The 25,087-nt window shown below is 34.3% G+C and overlaps 1 protein-coding gene across 6 annotated transcripts in view; it reads right to left on the bottom strand.

The window, feature by feature from the left end:
• The window catches only part of CSMD3 (CUB and Sushi multiple domains 3), a 1,247,213-nt gene that overhangs the window by 851,778 nt on the left and 370,348 nt on the right, over positions 1-25,087 (bottom strand). For all 6 annotated transcript variants that reach the window (XM_053896606.1, XM_019467839.2, XM_019467838.2 and 3 more), the window contains exon 5: positions 21,007-21,214. In XM_053896606.1, the coding sequence (XP_053752581.1) occupies positions 21,007-21,214 (208 nt within the window). The remainder of the gene's footprint in view (positions 1-21,006; positions 21,215-25,087) is intronic.

The following is a 25,087-nucleotide window of genomic DNA, read 5'->3' on the forward strand; positions in this document are numbered from 1 at the left end:
ATGGCACCCATTGTTATGAACAACCACAGACTGGTGCACAGTCTCTGTTGTGTAAATAAATTTAGTGAATTAAACATGAAATATGTTCTTTGCCCTAAAATATTCTTACATAAAAAATTATGAGCTAATCACATGAAAATCCAGCTACCATTCATTAAAATATAGGAACATAAAACTTAAATTGTATCATAACTTTTTAAATTTTCATCCTTATCTTTAGTCATTTTGCTTTGGTATAAATTTGATGGGCTGAAGAGCCTCACCTGTGGCTAATTTTTGGATGACTATGTTGGCTTTTAGTGAAGGTGGAAATATTTATTATAAAGTCCACGTTTTATTTTATTTTGTTTCTCTTTGGGGAAAACTACTTTGAAAACATCATGAGTTAGCTAAAAGCGCTGCATCATTTTCTTATTCTATTCAAAACGTAAGGGCAGAATCCTCCTAAGAATCCCATCTCCATGTAAATGTAAAGAGAGGTGCTTGTACAATATCTTCAGAATCAGACTACTGCATGTAGGAAACCAAGCCAGGGCTCCTGGAGCAAAAAATACAGGAAGGTTGGAATACCAGCTAATTTTTACCTGTTACACTCAAAAACACCTAAGATTACTGAAGCAAAGCCTGTGAAAACATCTTTTGTTTCAGAGGCAGTCTATATTTTAGCTTAGTGGAAACCCTGCTTTGGGTAAGGGTTATTACAACTTTTTTAGCAACCCTGATGCGGCGGGGGGAGGGGGGGGGATAGTATATTTGAATGTAATTTTTTGTCATTCATCTCTTTGTTAAATATTTATTATCCTTAATTATCCTAAATTCTCCTTCAAATTCAAATACTAAAATTAAACTGGTGACTGAGATGGTAAAAATAATTTGGAATTTTTTAAAATAAATACCATTACTCAACACATACTAAGTAAAAAAGTAATTTGTCAAATATATTCTTTTTTTAATTCATTTTTTCTTCTTGAGAGAAAGAGAGAGCGCATGGAGCTTGCTTGCTAAAGATTCCCTCTCTCTCTTTCTCTCTTTCCCCTAGTGCCCCTCTCCCCCACTCCCTCTCTCTCTAAAATGAAAATAAATAAATAAAAATTCTAAGATTAACAAACTTAAAATTCTCGTATTACCATAAAGCCAACACTTACATTTCTACCACAGGTAATCTTAGTCCCCAAGTGTGCTTGCTGGCAATAGTTACATAATGACCTGAAAATTTGTGTCTAATATCAAACTTTGATTTTTCTTCCATTCGGCTTAGTTTCATGTTTCTTTCTTTCTTTCTTTTTTTTTTTTTTCTGAAGTAGAGGGAATATTATATATGTAGGCTGCCAAAGTTTATTTCATACAAAGACTGCATTTGAGATAACATACTAAGTTTAAAGAAGTTGATGTAGTGGCTAGAGAAGAAGGAAGATCCTTTGTGTGTTAGAACTGGAATTCCAATCTTTTGTATAAAATTAGATGAAGGCAAATCACATAGATACGACAAATCTAAGGAGTGGCATGCTAGAGGACATAGTCAAAATATGTGTTTAAGTGAAATTATAGAAGAGCTTTCCCGTTTAAATATTAATTTTTGGAGCTCGTTGAGAAGTCACCAAAACCACTGTTTCAGCTATTATAATATTCTGACAGCTTGAAAACTTTCAATAAGATGCTCTAGTTCAAGGGCACTCTTGTAATGAAACGTGGAGTAGTTATCTTCCAAATAACATAGATACGATCTTAAAAGTGTTTTAAATTTATAAGAAACTGCCTTGGTATTTTTACATGATTTCTTTTCTCTACATTCAACCACTTCCAGGTCCAGATGCTCTTCCTCTGGGCTTACATAGCACCTTCTGCCTCATTTGGGGGGGTGGGGGGATTGTCTCTTCTGTCTCCTGTGGGCAAGATCAGGGTCTTATTTGGTCCTCTTTTTTTTACTCTCAACATGGTCTCTGATGCATAAACTGAGTCATGTTTGCCAGATAGATGGATTTCAGCATTTCTTAAATAAAACACTTTGTCAATCAACTCAACTGTACACGGGAAAGAAGCTAAACTAAAATCCCATGAAAGAACGCCTAATTAAATTATATCACATCTGCCTGCCTTACTGGAATAAGGTCAAAAAAAGTTCTGAGGTTTTTTTATTATTTTAAAATTACATTCAAATAAACTACACCTGGAAAGGAAATGGCTATATGAAGCTATGCCTATCATAATTGTTTCAATTCACAAATATCTACTGTTCACCTGCCACATACTAACCACTACACTAGGCACAGGCAATACACATGTGAGTGAATAATCCTGTCCCTTAGGAGCTCACTGTTTAGCATAAGAAAGACAAAAAGGCCCCTAATGCAATGTGACAAGTACCATGATACAGGTATATATGAAATATAATGGAAATCCATATAAAGAAGTCCTTAATTCATTAGGCACAATAAGAGTTTCTACTCCTATGAATATTTTCATCATAAAAAGGAATTGGTCAGAAAAAGAATTACGTGTTTCTCATCAAGTGTCCAGAAGAGCCATTTCCCTAGGTGTGGTTTCTAGCCAGACAAACCAAATTTGACTGAAACAGATAATACAGACTATGTAAATGTATATCCTTCAGTTCCTATTAAGTGAGATTCAACAAAACAAAACCCATTGTCATATTTTCACCTTTTGAAAACCATTGATTTCCTTCAATATCATTATTTCTGGTATTTTTAAAGCAATGGAAGAGGAAATGAGTAAAATCTAATTTTCTACCTTCCAGTTGTCTGTTGTTAGAATTTGGAAACTCCAACTTCATTTCCTTCACATTGAGCTTATTTAATGGAAGTAGGAAAACATAAGTAACACCACCATACATATCTTTTTTTTTTTCATATTGTTATTATATGTCCTTGAATCCTTAAGTTTTGCATACTACATGAACTAGCTTAGCAAACAAATTGCTGAAAATCATTGTTAATTTATTAATTTCCTAGGAATGCTATAACAAAGTACTACAAATTAGGTATCTTAAAACACCAGAATTTTATTCTTCACAGTTCTAGACATTAGGAGTTCGAAATCAAATGTCACAGGGCTCTTCTCCTAGTGGAGAATTCTTTCTTGCCTCTTGCTAGCTTTTGGATGGTTCCCAACAACCCTTGTTATTCTTTGGTTTGTAGATACATCATTCCGATCTCAGCCTCATCATCACATGTCCTTCTTCCTGTATCTCTATATCCAAATTTCGCTCTTCTTATAAGGATAACAGTCAATGGATTAAGGCCTGCCACTAATCTAATCTGAGTTTATCTTGACTTGAATACATCAACAAAGACCCTATTTCCAAATAAGGTCACATTCACAGGTACAAGGGGTTAGGACCTGAACATATTTTTGAGGGGTATACAATTCTACCCATTAAATGTGGGAACAAAGATGGTATAGTTTGGTATAATGGAAACACCATAGTCATGGATTTAAGAGAACTGGACAAAAGGCTAGTACCCTTCAACACCCAGCTCAGGTTATATGATTTCTGTTGAATTTTTTTCTGATAATCTAAACGTTTTTCTCTCTTCTGAAGTGTTAACTACTTCTACTCTGTACCTTGCATTTGGAACTTCTAATACCATTTCTCCAAGCATATAATAAAAAATACAAATGAGGTTGCTTACACTTATTTTTATTTTTTGATATTGTAAACTTCTAGAATAATGTATCTCGTGTAATAGTTACTTAATAGATATGATTTTAGCTGTAAGTTTTCCATTATATATTTTTAGCATGATGACGTTGTGTACAATTATATAACAGCAGACAAAAGAATAATGCCTTAAAATCATAATGTATATGCAGAAAATTAAATGTGAGGCAAAAAAGCAGCAGTATAATTATAAGTACAAGGTAATGCACTTCAGAAAAAAATGAGAAGGTTACCCCAAGGATACTTGCTTTTCAGTAGTGTTTTAGTATATATTGTTTATTATATCAAACCAATATGGTTTTATCATCAAAAAAGATCATGAAGCATCTTGGGTGTTAATAAGAATTATTTGGAAGACAAGATCAGGTGGACAATTTTATGTAAGTCCTAAAGGCATGTCTGCATCTTTAGCACTGGTTCAGTAGCTTTTAATTCCATAAGGCATATGGAGAAGGGAATAGACTACAAGTTCTATGAAAGAAGTGATGAATATTTTGTTCATCACTGTAAATCTATTCCTCGGCACAAAAATTTGATGATATGCTTGTTGAATAAAGAAAGACATTTTCTTTTTAGCATGTAATATGTATCAAGGATTCTGCTAGACTAATTTTCCTAGGCAAGTGGTGGTCTTTATAACATGTGTATAAAGAGTTCAAGAACACCCAAACTTCAATCCAGAAGACTTGTAAAAAAATCCTAATGAGGTAGGGCTTGAATATGAACATTAGGAAGCAAACCTTAATCTAGCAGTTTATAACTTGTTCAGTTTACACAGACAGAAATCCCAAAGGACTAGAAATCAACTTAACCCTGTGGCAAGTATTTCACTCTGGAAATAATCATGTTTGGCTATTGTAGCTTAGAGATGTTAACACTAATAACTGCCTTTTTCCCTTCTAATTCTGTGCTCGCCAAACAAGCTTCTAATTAGAATATGACTTTGCCATAAACATCTACTACCAGGGAAAGAATATGTTATTATGGTAACAAAACTTTTATGATAAAGTAATCAAGTATTATTCATTCATTTATTCATGCATTTAATAAACATGGAACATATCATATGCCCTGTGCATATCCCTAAGATTATTAAATTAAACAAATATGTTATCTGCCTTCATGGAGCTTACATATACAAAGAATATCGGCATTGAACAACTAAATGAAAACTCTGGTGAGTGTTGAAAGATATAGACAATAATGTAAAATTGTAGCTCAAAGGTTTTACCTACTTTAAATATTCAGATACTCAGTGAAGACATAACAGAAGTAGTTTTAACGTGTGATTAGAAGAGGGAATAGGTGTTAGATGAAAAGGGAGAGGGATAAGTAGAACATTTCAGGAAGATGAAATAGTATATCCAAAGATCTTAATTGTGTCATATTTTATGAAACTGATGGGACGCCATTATGCTGAAGCGTGAGAAGCAAGGGTGGGAATAAAGATGATAATGTGGTGAATATCTAAATTAGCATTCTATCTTATGTCATTTTGGCTGATAATACTCTGCTCTAACAAGATAGATTGTTTTGCTATGATTGTAAAAATCCATTTTCCCATTCTAAAGAGATTCTTGATGGCTAACCAGCACTCAAAAGATTTCTAATCACCCCATTCTGTCATTTCCTTCAATCAATCCCTATCAAAATAAAGAGTAGTTTTTAAAAACATGAAGTTCATGAGGTTTTGGAACTTACCATTTCCAGTGGTTATAGTGGCTGATAAATTGGATTTGTGGAAGAAGTCTTAAAAAGAAAAATTCCATTAAAAATAGACATTTTGACAAAGGCAAACAAAATCCCAAACATATTATTGGAAGCGTGTATGTTTGTATATTTCTAACTTACTACACTAAGACTATATATCATTCATATTTATAATTATCTGGGGCTTCAGGAAGTCATGCTTACTAAATACATATGCCCATTAAGAATACTGGCATCTGAAAAAGATCTTGAAAAAATTAGTTGTTTCTTTTTAAATATGACATTGTCTAGTCTTTCCTTAAGTGACATTCTAGGGTACTTCTTTAGCAAATTAGTAGTATGACTTGAATTTTCTCTGATAACTGAATTTCCAACTGAATCAATGTCCTTCTGAAAATTTTCATGTACTCTAATTTAACTGAAAATATTTCACATCTCATCAATAAGAGAAAGGATAAAAACCATATGACCGTTTCAAAAGATGCAGAAAAAGCATCTGACAAAGTACAAGGTCCAATACTGATAAAAACCCTCGACAAAATAGGTTTAGAGGGACCATACCTCAATATAATAAAAGCCTTATATAAAACACCCAGAAAACATCATATTCAATGGGGACAAACTGAGAGCTTTTCCCCTAGGGTCTGGAACAAGACAAGGATGTCTACCTTCACCACTTGTATTCAACACAGTACTGGAAGTCCTAGCCACAGAAATCAGAAAACAAAATGTAACAACAGGCATGGAAATTAGTAAGGAAGAAGTAAAACTTCTTGGAGATGGCATGATACTACACATAGAATATCCTAAATATATCACCAAAACGCTACTAGAGCTAATAAATGAATTCGGTAAAGTCTCAGGATACAAAATCAGTGTACAGAAATCTGTTGAATTTCTATATGCTAATAATGAGGCAGCAGAAAGTGAAATTAAGAAAACAATCCCATTATAATTGCACCAAAATAATAAAATATCTAGGAATAAACTTAACTAAAGAAGTAAAAGACTTATACTCTGAAAACTATAAAACTCTGATGAAAGAAATTGAAGGTGACACAAAGAAATGGAAAGACATTCCATGCTCCTGGATGGGAAGAATAAATAGTGTTAAAATGTCTACACTACCCAAAGAAATCTATACATTTAATGAAATCCCTATCAAAATGCTAACAGCATTTTTCAAAGAACTAGAACAAACAATCCTAAAATTTGTATGGAACCACAAAAGACCCCAAATAGCCAAAGCAATCTTGGAAAACAAAAACAAAATTGGAGGCATTACAATTCCAGACTTCAAATTATATTACAAAGATGTAGTAATCAAAACAGTATGGTACTTGCACAAAAACAGACACATAGATCAACAGAACAGAGTAGAAAACCCCGAAGTAAACCCATGATTATATGGCTAATTAATCTTCCACAAAGGAAGAAAGAATATGCAATAGGAAAGGATATTTTCACAAATGGTGTTGAGAAAACTGGACAGCAACATGCCCAAGAATGAAACTGGACCACTTCCTGTCACTATACACAAAAATAAACTAGAAATGAGACATGCAACCACAAAAATCCTAGAAGAGAGCAACAGTCAGTAATTTCTATGATATTGGCCATACTAACATATTTCTAGATATGTCTTCTGGAGCAAAGGAAACTAAAGCAAAAATAAACCATCAGGACTATATCAAAATAGAAAGCTTCTGCACAGCAAAGGAAATAATCAACAGAAATGAAAGACAACCTGCTGACTGGGAGAAGATATTTGCAAACAAAATATCCAATAAAGGGTTAGTATTCAAAATACATAAAGAACATATAACTCAACACCAAAATAATGCAAACAATCTAATTTAAAAATGGGCAGATACTGTGAATAGACATTTCCCCAAGGAAGACATCCAGATGGCCAACAGACACAAGAGAAAATGTTCAACAGCATTCATAATCAGGGAAATGAAAACAAAAGCCACAATGAGATATTACCTCACACCTGTCATAATGGCTAAAATCAACAACACATCATCCTTGTTGACAAGGATGTGGGAAAAAAAAGGAATCCTTGTGCACTGCTGGTGGGAATGCAAACTGGTACAGTCACTGTAGAAGACAACATGGAGGTTCCTCAAAAAGTTAAAAATATAACTACCACTTAATCCAGTAATGGTACTACTGGGTATTAGCCAAAAAATAAATAATAATAATAATAAAAGCACTAATTCAAAGGGATACATGTACCCCTATGATTATTACAGCATTATTTACAATAGCCAATACATTGAAACAGCCCAAATGTCCATAAATAGATGAAAGGATAAAGAAGATGAATGGATAAACATATATGCATATACAGAATATTATTTAGGTATAAAAACAAATGAAATCTTGCCATTTGCAACAGCATGGATGATCTATAGAGTATAATGCTAAGGGAAATTAGTCAGATAAAGAACAAATAACCATATAATTTCACTCATATGTGGAATTTAAGAACCAAAAGAAACAAAAGGAGGAGAGAGACAGAGAGATAGAGAGACAAAGACAATCCAAGAAATAAACCCTTAACTAAGGAGAACAAACTGATGATTACCAGAGGAGAGGTGGGGGAGGGCATGGGTGATGAACTAGGTGATGGGAGTTAAGAGTCCACTTAACATGATGAGCACTGAGTAATGTATAGAATTGTTGAATCACTATATTGTACACCTGAGACTAATACAACACCATATGGTAACTATACTGGAATCAAATTTTAAAAAATTAAAAATAATTGATAATATTGCTTAAAAGAATAAAACAAAATAAGTTATAGAAATCATTTCCCAATTACAGATGCTTAAGGCAATCCTTAAGGCAAGGATTCAAAGGGAGAAACATTTTTGTTCTTTTTCTGAAAATTTACAAGCTAGTTAGAACACAGGTTTGTAACATCCCTTGACACCCCATATATTTACACATACTGGGATCACATGTCAGGTGGAGGTAAATTTTTCTTCAACCACTGAGGCAAATATTTCAAGGCTGATTTCAAATGCCCATGATTTCCCCACAAGACTGAGATTAGAGATTAAATTTCAACCCAGCTGAGCATATATCTTAATTTTGAACTTTATGTATGACTATCCCCAAATAACTCCCTGAATCATCAGTCCCTGAAAAAATTTCTAGGTGTCCTATTGTTCTGCTTAGCTACATCCACTCTCCTATCTCACTATATGATTTTCATTCAATATGGCCTTTCTCTTTCCTCTGCTCTTACATTGTTTTATTTTTGGTCAGAATATTACTGGAACAATTTAGTAATATTTTTTTCCTCCTTCCCAGCCAATCCTTGCTTGCCAAAAGGGATTTTTTTCCCCAATCTTTCAGGCTAAATAAAGCCAATTGTTCCCCTAGCAAAATTCTGAAGTAAGCTCCTCTTTCATTTCCTCAAAAGAATTGTGGACAGAAAATATAAATTATATAATCCAGGTCATAAAATTAATAATACATTCCATACCAACATGTTATCTTCTAGAAAGCAAGGCAAATATACAATTGTCTTGTTGAATACATTGATGGAAAACTCCAAAACATATTTTGTTTCATTAGAGGTAATAAATGGAAATTAATTTTAAAATATCCATTATTTTCAGGGTTGTCTAGGTGTCTCTCTGTATTTCTCTTTTATAGCCACACCCATGCACCATCACAACACCCATCTAGCTACCTTCAGTTTTAGACCTTGGCAGGGGCAACCTGGATGACTCAATCCATTAAGTATCCAACTCTTGATTTCGGCTCAGGTCATGATCTCACAATTTGTGGGATTGAGCCCCGTGTCAGGTTCTGTGCCGACAGCAGGGAACCTGCTAGGGATTCTCTCTCTTCCTCTCTCTCTGCCCTTTTCCCTCTCTCTTTCTCTCAAAATAAATAAATTTTAAAAAATAAAAGTAAAATAAAACACCCATTATTTTCAAATAGAAGATAGGTTGACTGGTACTAAAATTGTCTGGTGTTACGTAGTTTAATACAAATATGGCTGAAGTCTCCATGCCTTCCTTTATTATATCGTTTGTAATCTGACTTTGCAACTTCTCCCACCGGTCTTTCAACTGCTTTCTCTTGAATTGTAAAATCCATATACTTTTGCAAGATTCATTCTCTGTATGTTCCATGTTCAGTCCAGGAAACCAAACACACAAAAAAAGAAAAGATCTGCCTTTCCTAATCACTATGACTGTTGACTATATTTAAAACATGTGGGTTAATGTGGAAAGTTCTATTGAACAGAAAATGAATGCTGAGCAAAAAAGAAGAGTCGCTGAAGCAGAGAGAGTATCGCGGAGAAGTGTGACTTCCAACCAAAGTCTCGCCCAGAGACTTTACAACTGCTCGCCCAGAAGTCTGTTGGAAAATAGGTTTTAAGATTTAACTTGTATGCTTTATGAAGTTTTGTTGTAAATAATTCCATATGGAATGGCTAATTATTTTGAACTTTGTGGCATCAAAGCACTTTTGCGATAAACATTTGCTACTATGAGTTTTTGAAGGATATAAAACCATTTGCTATACAAGGAAAATTAATCAAGTTAGACCCAGGCTAGTCCTATGGAAATTATGTTAGAGGGTGAATAAAATTACTGAAGGAAACTTTCGAAAGAATTGACTAAATCAATAATTGTATTTTCATATTATTTAACAAGACTGAAATAATTCAGAAAAATATCCTGTCAAAATGAAGAAATTTGACATATTTCAAGTTTATTTAAAAACTTAATCTAAGCTATTTATGTATTAGAAACATATATACCAGCATATGATATCCTATAAATCATTAAAACCTCATACTGCATTTCACAGACTTTTAGATGCCCAATTAGCATTTGTTTCTTTTTATGCAAGCTTTCAGGAATAAATGCCATATACTAACTCAGAGATAAAACTTATGGATAATTTCTTGGGGTAAATACCTAGTAGTGGAATTATTGGATCATATGGTATTTCTGTTTTTAATTTTTTGAGGAATTCCAGACTGTTTTCTACAGTGGCTGTACCAATTTACATTCCTACCAACAGGGCACAAGGGCTCTTTTTTTCTCCACATCCTCATCAACACTTGATATTTCTTATCTTTTTAATTCTGGCCATTCTGACAGGTTGTAAAGTAGTATCTCATTGAAGTTTTGATTTAGTTTTGTATGGAGTTGTTGAATTCTCTATGTTGTACACCTGAAACTAATGTAACATTGTATTTCAATTATACTTAAGTGAATGAATGAATGAATGAATGAATGAATGAAAACTTAGACATAAAAACCTGTGTACTGAGAAGAGGCGAACTCTATTCAAAGTCACTTCTTTCCCTCTGCAGGCTATACTCTATCAAGACTTCCTTCTCTATTATCCTGACATCACATGAAACAGAAATGCCATTGCCTTTCTTTGTATACTTGGATCTAAGTTGCTAAGTAGTGTTCTAGAAATATGAAAGCTCACCAGTTGTTGCCACTACAAATTCACCTTGTAAAATTCCAACTGGATCCAAAACACTGCCAACCAATCCTTCGATTCCCCTAGTTGCTTGGGTTTTTTGTTGTTGTTTTTTTCCCATTCTCCACAAAAGATATTTTAAAATGATCCCATTCTTCAAATATCCTAGCCTATCACCTGTTCTCACTTTCAGCAGATGGCCTTGCCTCTTTCATCAAGGAAAAAACAGAAACCACTAGAAAGAATGTATCTCAATTTCTGGTCAGCACACATATGAAGGTACATGCAGACACATCTGTTGCTTCACACCTTGCTCTTGACAAAATGGAGTGGTGTTGCCTCCTAAGTTACAGGTTAATAAATTAAATGGAAGTGAATACGGGAAGCACTAGAACTTATGGTGATATTAAAAAAAACAGATGATGAGAGTAAGCAAGAAGAATATTGAGTTTGGGAATTGTAGTAGCTCTGGTTAAACTCATAGGAGCTGTTTATTAGAGAAGAGGTAAGGAGACCAAAGGATACTGGGACGTCCTCATGGATAACAGAGACAAACAAGATGGCGTTTGATTTCTATGGGTTAAATAAGATCATAAAATTAGTCTAAATTTCATATACTAGAGCTCTGGTTTAACTTTAGAGATATGTACACTTTTATAGTCTTTATGAAAAATTACACAAGAACCGTGTAATCAGACATGTTTTTCCCTTTGAAGTTAACACAGATCTTTAATTAACACACTCCATAACTACAATATTTTAGTTAAATTTACTCTTCAATTTAAAAACAGAATAGGCACTCATTTACTTCTTTGGATAGAGGGAATCTTTGGAAATACAATTTATTGTATAAATAAATTAATTAATAAAGATGTAAACATGAATTTAAGGTCTGGTTCTTAAAGGTATAAAAACATCACTAAAGGATTTTTCTTCTCCACACTAATAATTAGAAGGATAACTTCAAATTTGTCACAAACAAGTATGTACAAATAACAATTATATATTTTAAAACATATATATATACATGTATATATATATATATATATATATATATATGTGTGTGTGTGTGTGTATATATATATAATTATTAATATGTTCAAGACATGGCTACTTCCAAAAACAAAAGGTTTTGCATCTTAAAAAAATAAAAAAATGACAGTTTGCTTTTAAATGGAACTGATTTGTTAGAAACCTTTGAAAACACTTCTCTTAGTAAACATATTTGTGCTAATTCCTGATTCATATAACTCTGTTGTAGCATCTATTGTAACTCTTTTTTCCATGGATGACCAAGACTTATATACATTACCTCTTCCTGCTACAATCCCAAATGAGTCTCCCTTAAGGCAGAAAAAATATATTTAAAAGTACTAAAATGATAGATTAAACATACTAGGCATTCTCATATATCTAGAACAATTTTTAAATCTTTACAGCAAAATTATATTTAAGCATCAACCCAGTGTAAAATAACTTAAGACTATATTTAAAAACATTAATATGTACTAAAATATTTATATGTCAAACTCTCAGGTTTTATAATGTTTTACTAATATACAGTATGTGTGTATGTATGTGTAAGTATATTTTAAGAAAGTCCTGGTTGTATGCACAATAACAAGAGGTAATTTCATTAAAAAGTACACTGGGGCAAGTATTTGAGCATCTCCATTGTCATTTTGAATGAATTTTCAACATACATACATTGAGTCTCAGGATTCATCTCCCTCAAAGGGGAAAACAGGGCAGTTGAATCCTTAAAATCCCTCCTGGCTGTAGTATCTTATCATTTTATGAGCATCCTATTTAATTTACCTAAAGAGAAGCATTTACCTAATTTACCTTGATGGAACAATGGATAAGGAACATGTGGTAAAACCAAAGGATATTACTCAGCCTTAGAAAAGAAGGAAATCCTGGTATATTGGACAACATGGATGAACCTTGAGGACATTCTGCCAAGTGAAATAAACCAGTGACAGAAGGACAAATTCTGCATGATTTCACTTATATGAACTATCTAAAACAGTCAAATTCACAGAAGCAGATCGTTGAATGGCATTTGCCAGGGGATGGGGGAGGGAGAATGGGGGAGTTGCTATGCAGCAAATATAAAGTTTAAGTTATGCAAGATGGATAAGTTCTAGAGATCTTCTATACAACATTGTGCCTATAGTTAACAATGCAGTATTTTACTATTAAAATTTTAAGGGAAGATCTCATGGTAAATGTTCTTATCACAATAAAAAGAAGGTAGTTCAATATTATAAAATCATAATAGATATTTAATCAAGTTACTTCACCCCTATGGATAAGTAGTAATATACAGAACTATAGCTTTATTGCATGTTTTAGCCTACTAATAATTGTCAGAAGGGAGCAAACAGGAACACCTGTTTAATAGGATTAGTGTCTGTGATATTTATTTTTGCAGAATCAAGATTATGGCCAGTTTCCTCTGGTTAATTTATCGTGATTAGTTAGAAAATTTGTTGACCCACTAGCACAATCTTTGTACTATTCATTGCATAAGTTTATAACAAATACATATGTATATGTATTACATAGTTAGCTTCATTAGCTTGATATATCATGTTAATTTGTCCTTTAACATTTTTAGTGGTTCAAAATATATCAGCTCTGTGGGATGCTCACAGGACAGTTACATAACATAGTTTCAGTATTGATTAAATGTATCGCTTTAATTTCTATAGCAATGCATTGGAATCACCTAGTTTGCAGATTTCCTGATTCCATGCCTACAGAACGTAAATCAACAGATTTGTGTGGGAGCTGGAAAATCTGTACTTTAACAAACACCACAGACAACTCTGATATAGATACTACAAAAACACCATTTGAAAAATACTACTAAATGTGGAAGTGTTAGCACACATAAAATACATACATATATACTATATATAAGTGAAACATATACACATATGTATATATATACAGGTATACATATATATTTCTATATATATTTATATACCTGTATCTATATCTGTATATAACACATATACATATTCATATATACATATACATGTACGTATCTGTATCAATACATATCAGTATAGGCATGCACATACTTTTAAGTAAAATACCAATAGATTCAGGTTTTCTCTGGAGGGACTGTATAAGTAAAAACAGTGCAACACTTTTCTACTTTTCTTCTAATATTTTTCCCTTTCTTTCATAATAATAGGATTTTAGCTGGGCAAAGACCACCTAGAATAAGAATTATATTTCTTTGGGTCTCTTACTGCCAAGTGTCCATGTAACAAAATTTTAGCCAATGAATATAAGCAGAAGTATAAAATGCAATAGAACAATGTAGGGCAGCAACCAGAACCTTCAGAGAAGTTGAAGAGTACCGTTTGGTCCTTTCTTTGACCTACTTTCTGGACTCAATTTAGACATGAAATGATCTTTGGAATGAAGGTCACCTACAAATAGAAGGGTAATATGAAAGCATCCCAAGTGTTTGGTGCCAGGGGTATTCATAAATGTCTTGTATATTTACCTCCAGAATTTTACATTTAAAAACAATTGTATCTCATTCAAGCCTGTTGGTGTTTGTTTTTCACTTTTTCTTTTTTTATACCTGACCCTAATCCAAACTAATACATATGGCTTCGATCAAATCAAGTATAATCACTTTGGAAAACAGGTGAAAACAGATGGTCAAGTGATCTGCTTTTTTTTTTTATAAAGGACAAAAATTATGTATTCATTTCACAAATATGTGAAGTACCTAAGGTGTGAAATGGGTAGTTTAGGCATTATGTATAAGTTTAGATATGAGCTCTCCTTAAGATTCTGTTGTTTTAGTAAAGGTATGGATACAAATAGAAACAAAATAAGACAACAATTATACACATCAGAAAAGACCATTGAAATCATGACAATTCATGCAAATTCCACAGTAAAGGGAATAGAAATGAAAAGTGAAAAAAAGACCAAGGCTGGGCAGAAGCCAGCATGTGTAGAGTGGATAAAGAAAGAAAAGCCCCCACCCCCAAAAGGGTCTGAAAAGACACAGTGAGTAACAACAAAAGGTAGAAGAAATGACTTCACAATAACAAGGGAGATGGCTGTTCTAGAAAAGAAGAGATGACCAGCAAAGTCAAATGTTGCAGATAAATCAAGTGAGGTAAGTGCCAAAGTAGGAACTATGATATCATTGGTCATTTTGGAAAAGATAGTTCTAAAGAAATGGTGGAACAAACCACATTACAGCTCGTTGAAAACTGATCAATCACAGAGCAAAAACTGATGGTGTAGAAAAGAGTTAAGAAAATCATGGGCATGACACCCTTTAGTAGGCAAGGAAGTGCTCTAGTGCACAAAGGAAGGAAACATCTTTGGATGGGAGTCACCAGACATCTGAAATTATGACTAATCTTACCAGTTCAAATTTAAATGTTTAGCATTATTTTAACTACCTAATAAATATCAACAAATGTGTATAAATGACTTAAAAATATACCATATGCCTTATTGCATCCTTAATTTCAATGAAATTAATTTAAAGAGGTGTTCCTATGCCATATGCTCTGAATATGTTTTAACTCATATTCTGATTTTGGTAACTGTATTCATTCCCTTGACTTTAACAAATACTTCAATTTTTATGGCTTCTAATATATGTTACATGTAATATAGTTACATGTAATATAGTATTAAATTATATATAATATTAAGTTATATATGTTATAATATATTGTTATAATATCATAATTGAGTTACACATTTCCAACTTCCGGGGTGGACACAGACATGTTCTGTGGAAATCCAGCTTAACCCTCAATGTGACACCTTACAAAGCAAACTCATTTCTCCTCTGGTTCCAATATACAATTGTCTTTCTGACCTTTCTAGTATTATGTATGTTCTGTAATCTAAAAAATTATAATTATTAAATCTGAGATATTTAACCACTCATTCCTCTTGGATCCAGTCTTTGATAACAACACTTTACTCTTTTATTTCTGTATGTGGAGCTTCCAAATTGATAAACTCCTCTCATAAAACCTCTGTTATGGAGTAGTCCCCAGCCTGACCTATTAATTTTCATTTTCTTGATATTCCTCACTCTCTAGTGACTGATTTTTCCCACCTTCCTTCCTTTCACCAACAAGACTTTTTTGAGAGAGAGAGTGAGCAGGAGGGGCAGAGAGAGAGAGAGAATCCTAAGGAGGCTCTGTGCTGATGGCCCAATGCAGGGCTTGAACTCATGAACTGTGAGATCATGACCTGAGTTGAAACCATGAGTTGGGATGCTTAACTCATTGAGCCACCCAGGAACCCCACAAACAGATTTTTTTAAAAGGGAGTATTACTTTCATTACCTTCACTTTTCGCTTTAACAATTCTCCCCACTCTCCATCACCAATTTTTTGCACTCTAGTAGGTCATTCCCATTAGCATGAACATATGGTTTTATCTCTCCCAATTAATAAACAAACCAAAAACCAAAACTAAATCTAAATCTAAAAATTATTTTGACTCTACTTTCTCTTTTAGGCTTATTTCTTTGTTCACCTTTTTTTGCAAAACTTGCTGAAAGGCTTATTTGTACTAATTATCTGCAATTTCTCTTCTCTGATAAAGACATTCACCCACAAAACTCCTTACATCACAGTAATCAATTATCTCCATGTTATGAAATCTAATGAACAGTTCTGGAGCTCATCTTATTAGCTGATCATCAAATTTGACACAATTGATCATTTCCTTCTCCTTGATGTATTTTCTTCATTTGGTTTCTAAGAAACCATATGCTCTTGGTTTTCCTCCTAGCTCATCGATAATCCTTTTCAAACTCTTACTTGTTCTTCCTAGTTTTCCTGACTTTTGGAGTGTCCCAGAGCTCAGTTGTTAACCTTTTCTTTTCTTAGTTTAACAATCACTTCTAACTCTGAACTTCCAAATTTAGATCTCTATCCCATACCTTTAATTCTGAACTAAGACTTGTGTATCCAACTGCCTCCCTTGAAATCTTCACCAGAATGTGTATTAGCCATCTCAAACTTAACATGTCCAGAATTCAGCTCCCTGTCATCTCTCTCAAAAAAAAAAAAAAGGTTTTATAAAAAAAACCTTCTCAATATCAGTGGATATTGCATCCTGTTATGCCTTCAAAAACCTTAGAGCTGTCCTCACTTCTTAAAGCTATTGTTGCTCCTTTTTCTTTCTTCCTTTCATTCTTTCTTTCTTTGTTTCAGTTAAATTTTTTTAATGTTTATTTATTTTTGAGAGAGATGGAGACAGGATGTGAGTGGGTTAGGGGCAGAGAGAGAGGGAGACACAAAATCCGAAGCAGGCTCCAGGCTCCAAGCTGTCAGCACAGAGCCTGAAGTGGGGCTTGAACTCACAAGCTGTGAGATCATGATCTGAGCTGAAGTCGGACGCTCAACCGACTGAGCCACCCAGGCACCCCTGCTCCTCCTTTTTCTTGAATTTCACATCTCATCAGCTAGGAATTTCCCTTCACTTTATCTAGAAAATCTAGCCATTCTCATCACCTCCACTGCTATTTTATAATTCTAACAATTACAATATCTTACCTAGCTTACTGCAAATAATGTCTATTTTTCTACCTTTCCTTCCTAGTGTTTGTTCCTCATATGGCAGCCAGAGTGATCCTTTAAAACATAAGTCTGATCACTAAGGTGCTCAAAACCCTTTAATAGTCCACATTTCACTTAGACCAAAAGTTGGGCTCCATTAATTGTCTTTCTTTTCTACCACTTTCACCCATGGCAATTCTTCTGTAACCACAATGACCTACTAGCTGTTCCTTTAAACCCAATGAGCCCCACTCTAAATTATGTGTTTGCTCTAAATGTATTTCTGCCTGGAATGTCTATTGTTGAGATTTTGCTTGTCTAACTTCCTTACTGCCTTTAAGACTTTGCTCAAATATCAACTTCTCACTTAGGTTACCTACACTTCCATCATCCCACAGTTACTCTCCTGACCTCTCTTATCCTACTTCACCCTTTCTTTCTTATCACTCTGTAGACAGAGTATGTCATTAACTTATTTACAGTGGTTACTGTTTATTGTCTTTTATAAATAAATTTTATAAATTCTGCAGGAGCAAGCCTCTCCACTATTTTGGTTGCTGGGTACCAAAAACAATGCCTGCCATGCAGTGAATACCCCATAAGTCATTGCTGAATGAACACTGAATGAATGGGAATCTAGTAAGAACCTAAAGAGATTAAGTTTGGAAACAATTTCAAAGAGTACCTAATCCAACTCTACAGCCGAGGCTTTGTAAATCAGGCAATATATAGTTACTTCCAACCTCCTGGCCCCTGTTTTAGTACCTAAGCATAATGCCAAATAATATTAGAGTTAAGAAAAGGCTTGGATGTCGCAGATGAGAAACCTGAGTTCTAAGAAGGTGACATACTTATCCAGTTATCTTACCTAGCTGCCAACAATCAGTCAAAGCTGAAACTAGAATTGAAGTTTCTTTGTGCTATGTGATTTTTCATTTTGCTGCAAGGGAATCAGTTGACATTGGTCGAGCCTCATAAAATTTTTATCATCCAGTATTAATTAACTGGATCCTCTACATTCCTGTGGGATCAAGCAGCAGTGATGTTGAGTGTTGTTTAACAAATCAAAACTTACAGATTTAGCATATACACCTTGTAGAGAGGTATTGGCTAATTGATAGTACTCTCTGTGCAACACAATTATTGGGTTGGCTTAGTCTATGTCGCCAAAGTCAAACACAGATGCCTCACTGCCTACATTTCAGGAAAAAATTTAATGAACGGTAGCCAATGGCAAGTCCCCAGTCCCTCAATGAGGGACCTGAAGTCAAAGGAACCATTTGTAATTTTAACGAAAAGAATGTGAATATCTCCCTTTCAGCATTACTTTACATTTCTCTTTTGAATTCTACTATGAATTAAAAATATTATATGAACAATGCATTAGAAGAACCAATGTAATACCACCTGAAATATAATTTTTCATTTTGATGACCATATCTTAAAAAGATATGAGAAAATTAAAGGATTTAAGGGAATTAGAGGGCTAGGATTAGATTTACAATTTTATTTTAATTATTCACAGATCATTTTACACATCAATTCCATAACTACTATAATTAAAAGGAAAACTGTTTTACGATGCTGAAGTGGCTATACACAATAATAATTTACTGACAATATGCATCTTTAAGCTGGCATCTATAGAAATACAATACAGTTTGGGCATTTGTATCATTTTCTTGCGAATTGCTAAATGAATGTGTGTTACTTTTGTCTTATCTTCAAAGGAATGTGTAAGATGACAGACAGGTGATACTTTTGCCAAAGCCCAGATGGCTATAAATACACTTGTTTTATTTTTAAACATTTACTTAGTGTCCTTTCAGCATCAATATTGTTTCCTCTTTCTTCACATTTCCCTCCTCTTGCCTGTGTGATACCTCATTCCCAGATGTCTTCCTGCCCCTCTAAATGCACTTCCACAGTGTATTTGTTGGATAATCCCCCTAAACTTGGGCCTGTCATGCTGTTGGTGCTCAGACTCAGTCCTGGTTCCTTCTCATCTCATTCCGACCTATCTCTAGCTATCCCATGTTATCGATGTTGATTGGTTCAATTACCTTAGAGATCAACTACATACCATTTATGCTTCTATGCAGAACACCTGAATCATACCGTCAGACACAGTTGTCTGTTAGATGACAATTTATACTTATATAATAATTTATATTTACATATGTTGTATATACAACAATTCTTAGTATTCATACCCTTCCCACTCCAAATTTGACCTTCCTTCAACAATTTCAAATCACTGAATATCGCGACCTTCTCTACCAATTCGTGCGAGTCAGAAAATGATGTTTTCTTTAAACATCACCTTCTTTACCACTCCTCAATCCACTAGAGCCCTCTTCATTATGCCTCCTTAGATATCCCTTAACTTATTCCACTTCTTTATTTCCATCAATACCATTCTAATGCAGACTACCATGCTTTTTTTCTTGGATTACAGCGATCACCTCTTAAGTGAGCTTCCAGCTAAGACCCACTTCAAATCAATCTTTGCACTTAGTAAGAAAAATCATTTGAAATTTCAAGCCTCTTCACATAATTGTTTTTGACAAAACACTTTAATAAATTCCCTTCGTTCTTATCAAATCCTTTACTTGGTATAAAAGGCCCCTCCAGGTCTCATGTTTACCTATTACCTCACTATACCAATCGTATCATTCCTCGCTTAATTACTGATTCATAATCTACTTTATACTTTGCTCATATCAGTGTATCATTTTTTAACTGTATAATGAAACACTTTCTTCTAAAAATATTACATTTTAAAATCATGTTCTGAAAACTCTACAGTTTTCATGAGACCATGGCTTGAAGTCTATAAAAAAAAGAGACCATACTAATCCAGATAATAATTAATTTTTTGCCTTCATATGACAGATTAAGAAAAAGACCTATCTACAAAAACAAAGGCAAATTATTTCCAAGACTATACAGTTAATTGGAAAGGAATTACCAACTATGGACTGGCATGGTAAGAATATAACTTGAGTTCACATTAGGAACAACTTTTCTTTCCTTATGCATGTTGTGATAAAGTCATATTACTTTTATTTTTTTTAATGTTTTTTTTTTTTTTTAATTTTTGAGACAGAGAGAGACAGAGGATGAGCAGGTGAGGGGCAGAGAGAGAGGGAGACACATAATCCAAAGCAGGCTCCAGGCTCTGAGCTGTCAGCACAGAGCCCTACATGGGGCTCAAACCCATGGACTGTGAGATCATGACCTGAGCCGAAGTCGGTTGCTCAACCCGACTGAGCCACCCAGGTGCCCAAGTCACATTACTTTTAATTGATAATGAATATTACGACCCATTGAATGAATTAATGAATTGATAATAATGGAGAGCTCCATCTTTCAGAATTCCAATTTATTTAATATATTAGTACCCTTATATTCAAAAGTATCCCTCAGCTCTGACAGTTGCCCCTTCATAATTTTTCTGTAACTATAAGTTCTTTTTAAAAAACAAAACCTTTAAAGACCCATTACACAGCTGTTCTTTGCCTCAGGCGATGGCATCAATGTTAGGTTAGAACAGAAACTACTTACCATATTGTAGGTGGCTCAGAACCTTCTATTTCTAAGTAATCATACTTTTCTTCCATTTGGAAATCCGTAAATATGAGTGAAATTGTGTCCCCAGGCTCTGCTACAATGGTCCAAGTGCAATCAGCATTGTTATGATACTCGTTAGGAAAACTAGGGCTTGAAATGATGCCACTGGATCCTCTCATTGTTCCTCCACATGCGTCTTCAGCTGTGAAAATAAGAACAAGATGTTCAGTTATAAGTCATTAAGGGAAATGCAATTAAAGCAGTTCCGTTAACATTTTTGGATAAATATAGCAGTCCAAATATTGTGACACCAAGTGCATACTGTACTAGTAGAGATTAAACAAAATGAGAAGTCCATGAAAACATTTTCAGCACATACATAAATATAAACGCTGTCTTGACAATGTTATAACCATTAGTTGAAATAGCAATGAAAGCAAGTCAAAAATCTACAGTGCTAGTAGATCTCAGGACAAGACCAAGATTTTCTTTTCATTGATTAGGTGATGAATAAAACAAAAGCAACATCATTCTTAAGGTTTGTCATGCAAAATCTTTAATCACTTTGGACAGGTTTATGGTAGGGCTGAGCTTTGTTTTTATTTTTTTAATGTAGGTACATACAAAATAAAGAAACAATTTAAGAGAGAATATAATTTTTGCCGGTGGCATGTTTGAAAGCTATTGAAAGTGTGAAATTAAACGTTAAATAAAAATACATCACAGGGGCGCCTGACTGGTTCAGTCAATTGGGCATCTGACTCTAGATCTAGGCTCAGGTAATGAACTCACAATTCATGTGTTCGAGACTCACATCAGGACCTGTGCTAACAGCAGGAGCCTGCTTGAGATTGGTCCTCTTTCCCTCTCTCTCTGCCCCTCCCCTGCTTGTACTTGCAGGCATTTGCTCTCACTTGCTCTTTTAAAATAAATAATTAAATGGACACTTGTTAAATAATACATCATATATCCAGGAAACTTTAGAGAGAAATAATATAGTAACTAAAATCTTTGATAACATATTCCCTGTAACTCCACTAAATAATGTAAACCTATTTTGCTATGTATTTATATATGTATATACAATACTATAAATAAATTTTCTACTAACTTTGTGTTGGGACCTAAAGTCCCCATTTCTCAGAGGTCATAGGTTCTCCCCAAGTCTACTTTTGGCCAGTGGTGTATTCTAACAGAGGGGTTACATGACCATCTGTGTTTAGTGTGAGATATATAAGGTAAACTTCCTTGTTTTACAACAGTGTTTAGGACATTCAAATTAACAGGTTATTAGTTTCTTGTTCAATAAATTGTCTCAAGATTTTTGTTGCTTTCTTGAGTCACTCAGAAAATTCCATCAATTTAAATCAAATGTTGGGAGAAAAACTCTGGCTCTATCATGACGAGATCTATGACATAATACTCCATAACTTTAATAAATAGAGATGGGCATCATCCTATTTAACCTCTCAATGGTCTAGGAATAGCAAAATGCTTTGGTACTAGGGACAACATTAGTATTACACTGTATGCATCAAATAACATTAGGTTCTTTCTGACACTATCCATTTAACCCCGTAATTCAAAGCATAAGTACATTGCTCTTAAAAGATATTTAATTTTTATCACCCAGTACTGTAAAACTTATATTTATTTTTATTGCATGACCTTTCTTTTAAATATGTTGGGTAATTGGAATGAACTTGTCATCCTGTCTAGACTATGAAACACATTACTACACTTTTCTTCCCCGAACACACAGTATTTTCCCTCAATACCTTTACTTTAACCCCTGGTAAACATATCCTGCACTCCCCTAGCCCTGACCTCAAATTACTTCTAATCTTTGTCTTCCCTGGACCAATACCAGTATTGAGTAGTACTTTGGAAATAAAATGTTACACTATCGTATGTTTGTAGTATAACTAGTACACAACCTATTCAAACCATAGCTCTGTGAGATGCTTATTTCCCCGTCTCTAGATACAATATTAGACAAACATAGAACATTGTAGTTGACATTCAGATGAAAGAAAAAAATCTTTTTTCATTCAAGAATCTCAGTTCATTGATTAATATGTCTAGTCCTACCTACATGAAAAATAACTGACTTCATTGGATTAAGACTCTTGGCTCTCCCTAGCTTGGGCTTATGGCAGATGGGGCAGAGGTAAGGCAGAGGTGTGGTCTCTTCTTTCTTATTTTTCCCTCTGAGCATTTTTGTTCATCCTCCCCTACACACTGAGCATTCTGTGATTCCTCCTAGTTTGGAGTAGAAGGGATTAGGGGACATGAATCTTTTTATTTGCCTGACACTGATTTGGTACCATTTGCAGGGGCTTTGGCAGATGATAAAAGAAAGATGCTCATGAGTCTTTTCACGGGATCCTCAGAGGTGTCCCAATCAGTTCCCTTGTTGTGGGGGAATGTGTCTGTCTGGCTGCCTACATTTCTCACTTATACCATGGGTATAGAATAATAGACTTCAATCTCTTTCCAACTATGAATGCTTATCCTTCCAGGTGGGGCTCTTGGGCAGGATTTAAGACAATTCGAGACCAGAACTCCAGCACAAAAACACTTCATTTGGTCAAATGAAAATATACCTCATTTATTCATCCTCTGTGGAAATGCAGTTTCTCCCCAACTGCAGACTTATGGCTTTATAATCGACATTTAAGTATTTCAACCATGGTTTAATAATAATACACTGTGTCCCCAAAACTACAGGGCATACAAATCAATTTCTCTGCATGGTTTCCTTGAAGTTCTTCAATGTAGCCTCACAGAAGAGAGAAATCAACCCAAACTCCTGATACATGAGATGGAGCACAACTTGTAAAATAGCTCTTCCTTGGGAAATTTTTATTTTACAGCAAAATAATTTCAACTCCAAAGTATGAGTGCCTTGCACTTGAAAACAAGGTGGGAACTCAGATCTTCCAGCATTGAAACCAATGCTCTTACCAATTCTTGTATCAAGTTCTTTGTTCAGTACTTCTGTTTGATCTCTTTATTACTACAGAGACTAACAGAGCATCAGTATGTGACAAAATTGTGAAATAGGTAGGTTGCTTTTAGTACACGTTAGATATACAATAGTTAGCCCTATCTGAACATTATAACCCTTATATTGTAATTTGGCCTAGATTTAATACAATACTTATAAAAGCCAATACATTTTCTATAATCATAAACTGTTATAGCAGAATGCATTACCTAAACCAAAATTTTTATTTTATAACGGGGCTAGAACAATTGAAAGGCAGCATTAGAATAAGTTATGAAACCCTTAAATCCAGTGCTATGCTTTCTCTGCTAAGTAATATTGCCTGGTCACTGGTCAAAGTGAGTTGGTCCTTGAGTTCCTTCAGCATCATTCTGTCTTGGCCACCACATTCACCTGTTTGATTTGTGTTGTCTGCAACATCTTCTGTCCAACAATTCACAGAAAGGGCAGGATTCACAAAGTTTGTTCAAGAGAACCATTTCTTAACAGACTCCAGACACACATGGGATCATATTGGTTATTTTTACAAACTTTCTGCGGGTTTTAAAGTCAATTCATTTGGTCATATGTTTAAGAAATATCCATTGAGATTTATAAGGTACAAAGTGGAACTGTGTTAGTCTCTCAGGCTACAGCGATGATCAAAAGTTAGGGTAACCTCTGCCCCGTGGAGCATTCTGACAATTAGAGTGTGAGGTTCTAAACAAATGAAAACAAACACTTAAAATTACATTTCTGCCAGGCCAGGGAAGAAGGAGCATTTAGTACTGATGTCATATATTTGGGCTTTGAACTAGTTAGGGCATTCAGGAACAGATTCTCTGAGGAAGTGATGCTAGATTAGAAACCCAAAGGGTGAACAGCAGTCATCAACTAGATGAGAAACAGAATGAAAAGTGTTCTCAGCGGGTGCACTGACACTTCCACTGGAGGAAATGGGCATTCTCCAAACAGAAAGGAAATCCGTGTGCTGTTGCCAAGACAGTGAGGGGCTCGGTTAGGGTCGGAAGGACAAATAGGGGCTAGACGTGGTAGAACCTTTCTGACAACCTTATGGAGTTTCTC

The sequence above is a fragment of the Panthera pardus genome, unplaced genomic scaffold (genome assembly GCF_024362965.1).
Source record: "Panthera pardus isolate Hobbes unplaced genomic scaffold, ASM2436296v1 HiC_scaffold_7, whole genome shotgun sequence".
Classification (NCBI taxonomy): domain Eukaryota; kingdom Metazoa; phylum Chordata; class Mammalia; order Carnivora; family Felidae; genus Panthera; species Panthera pardus.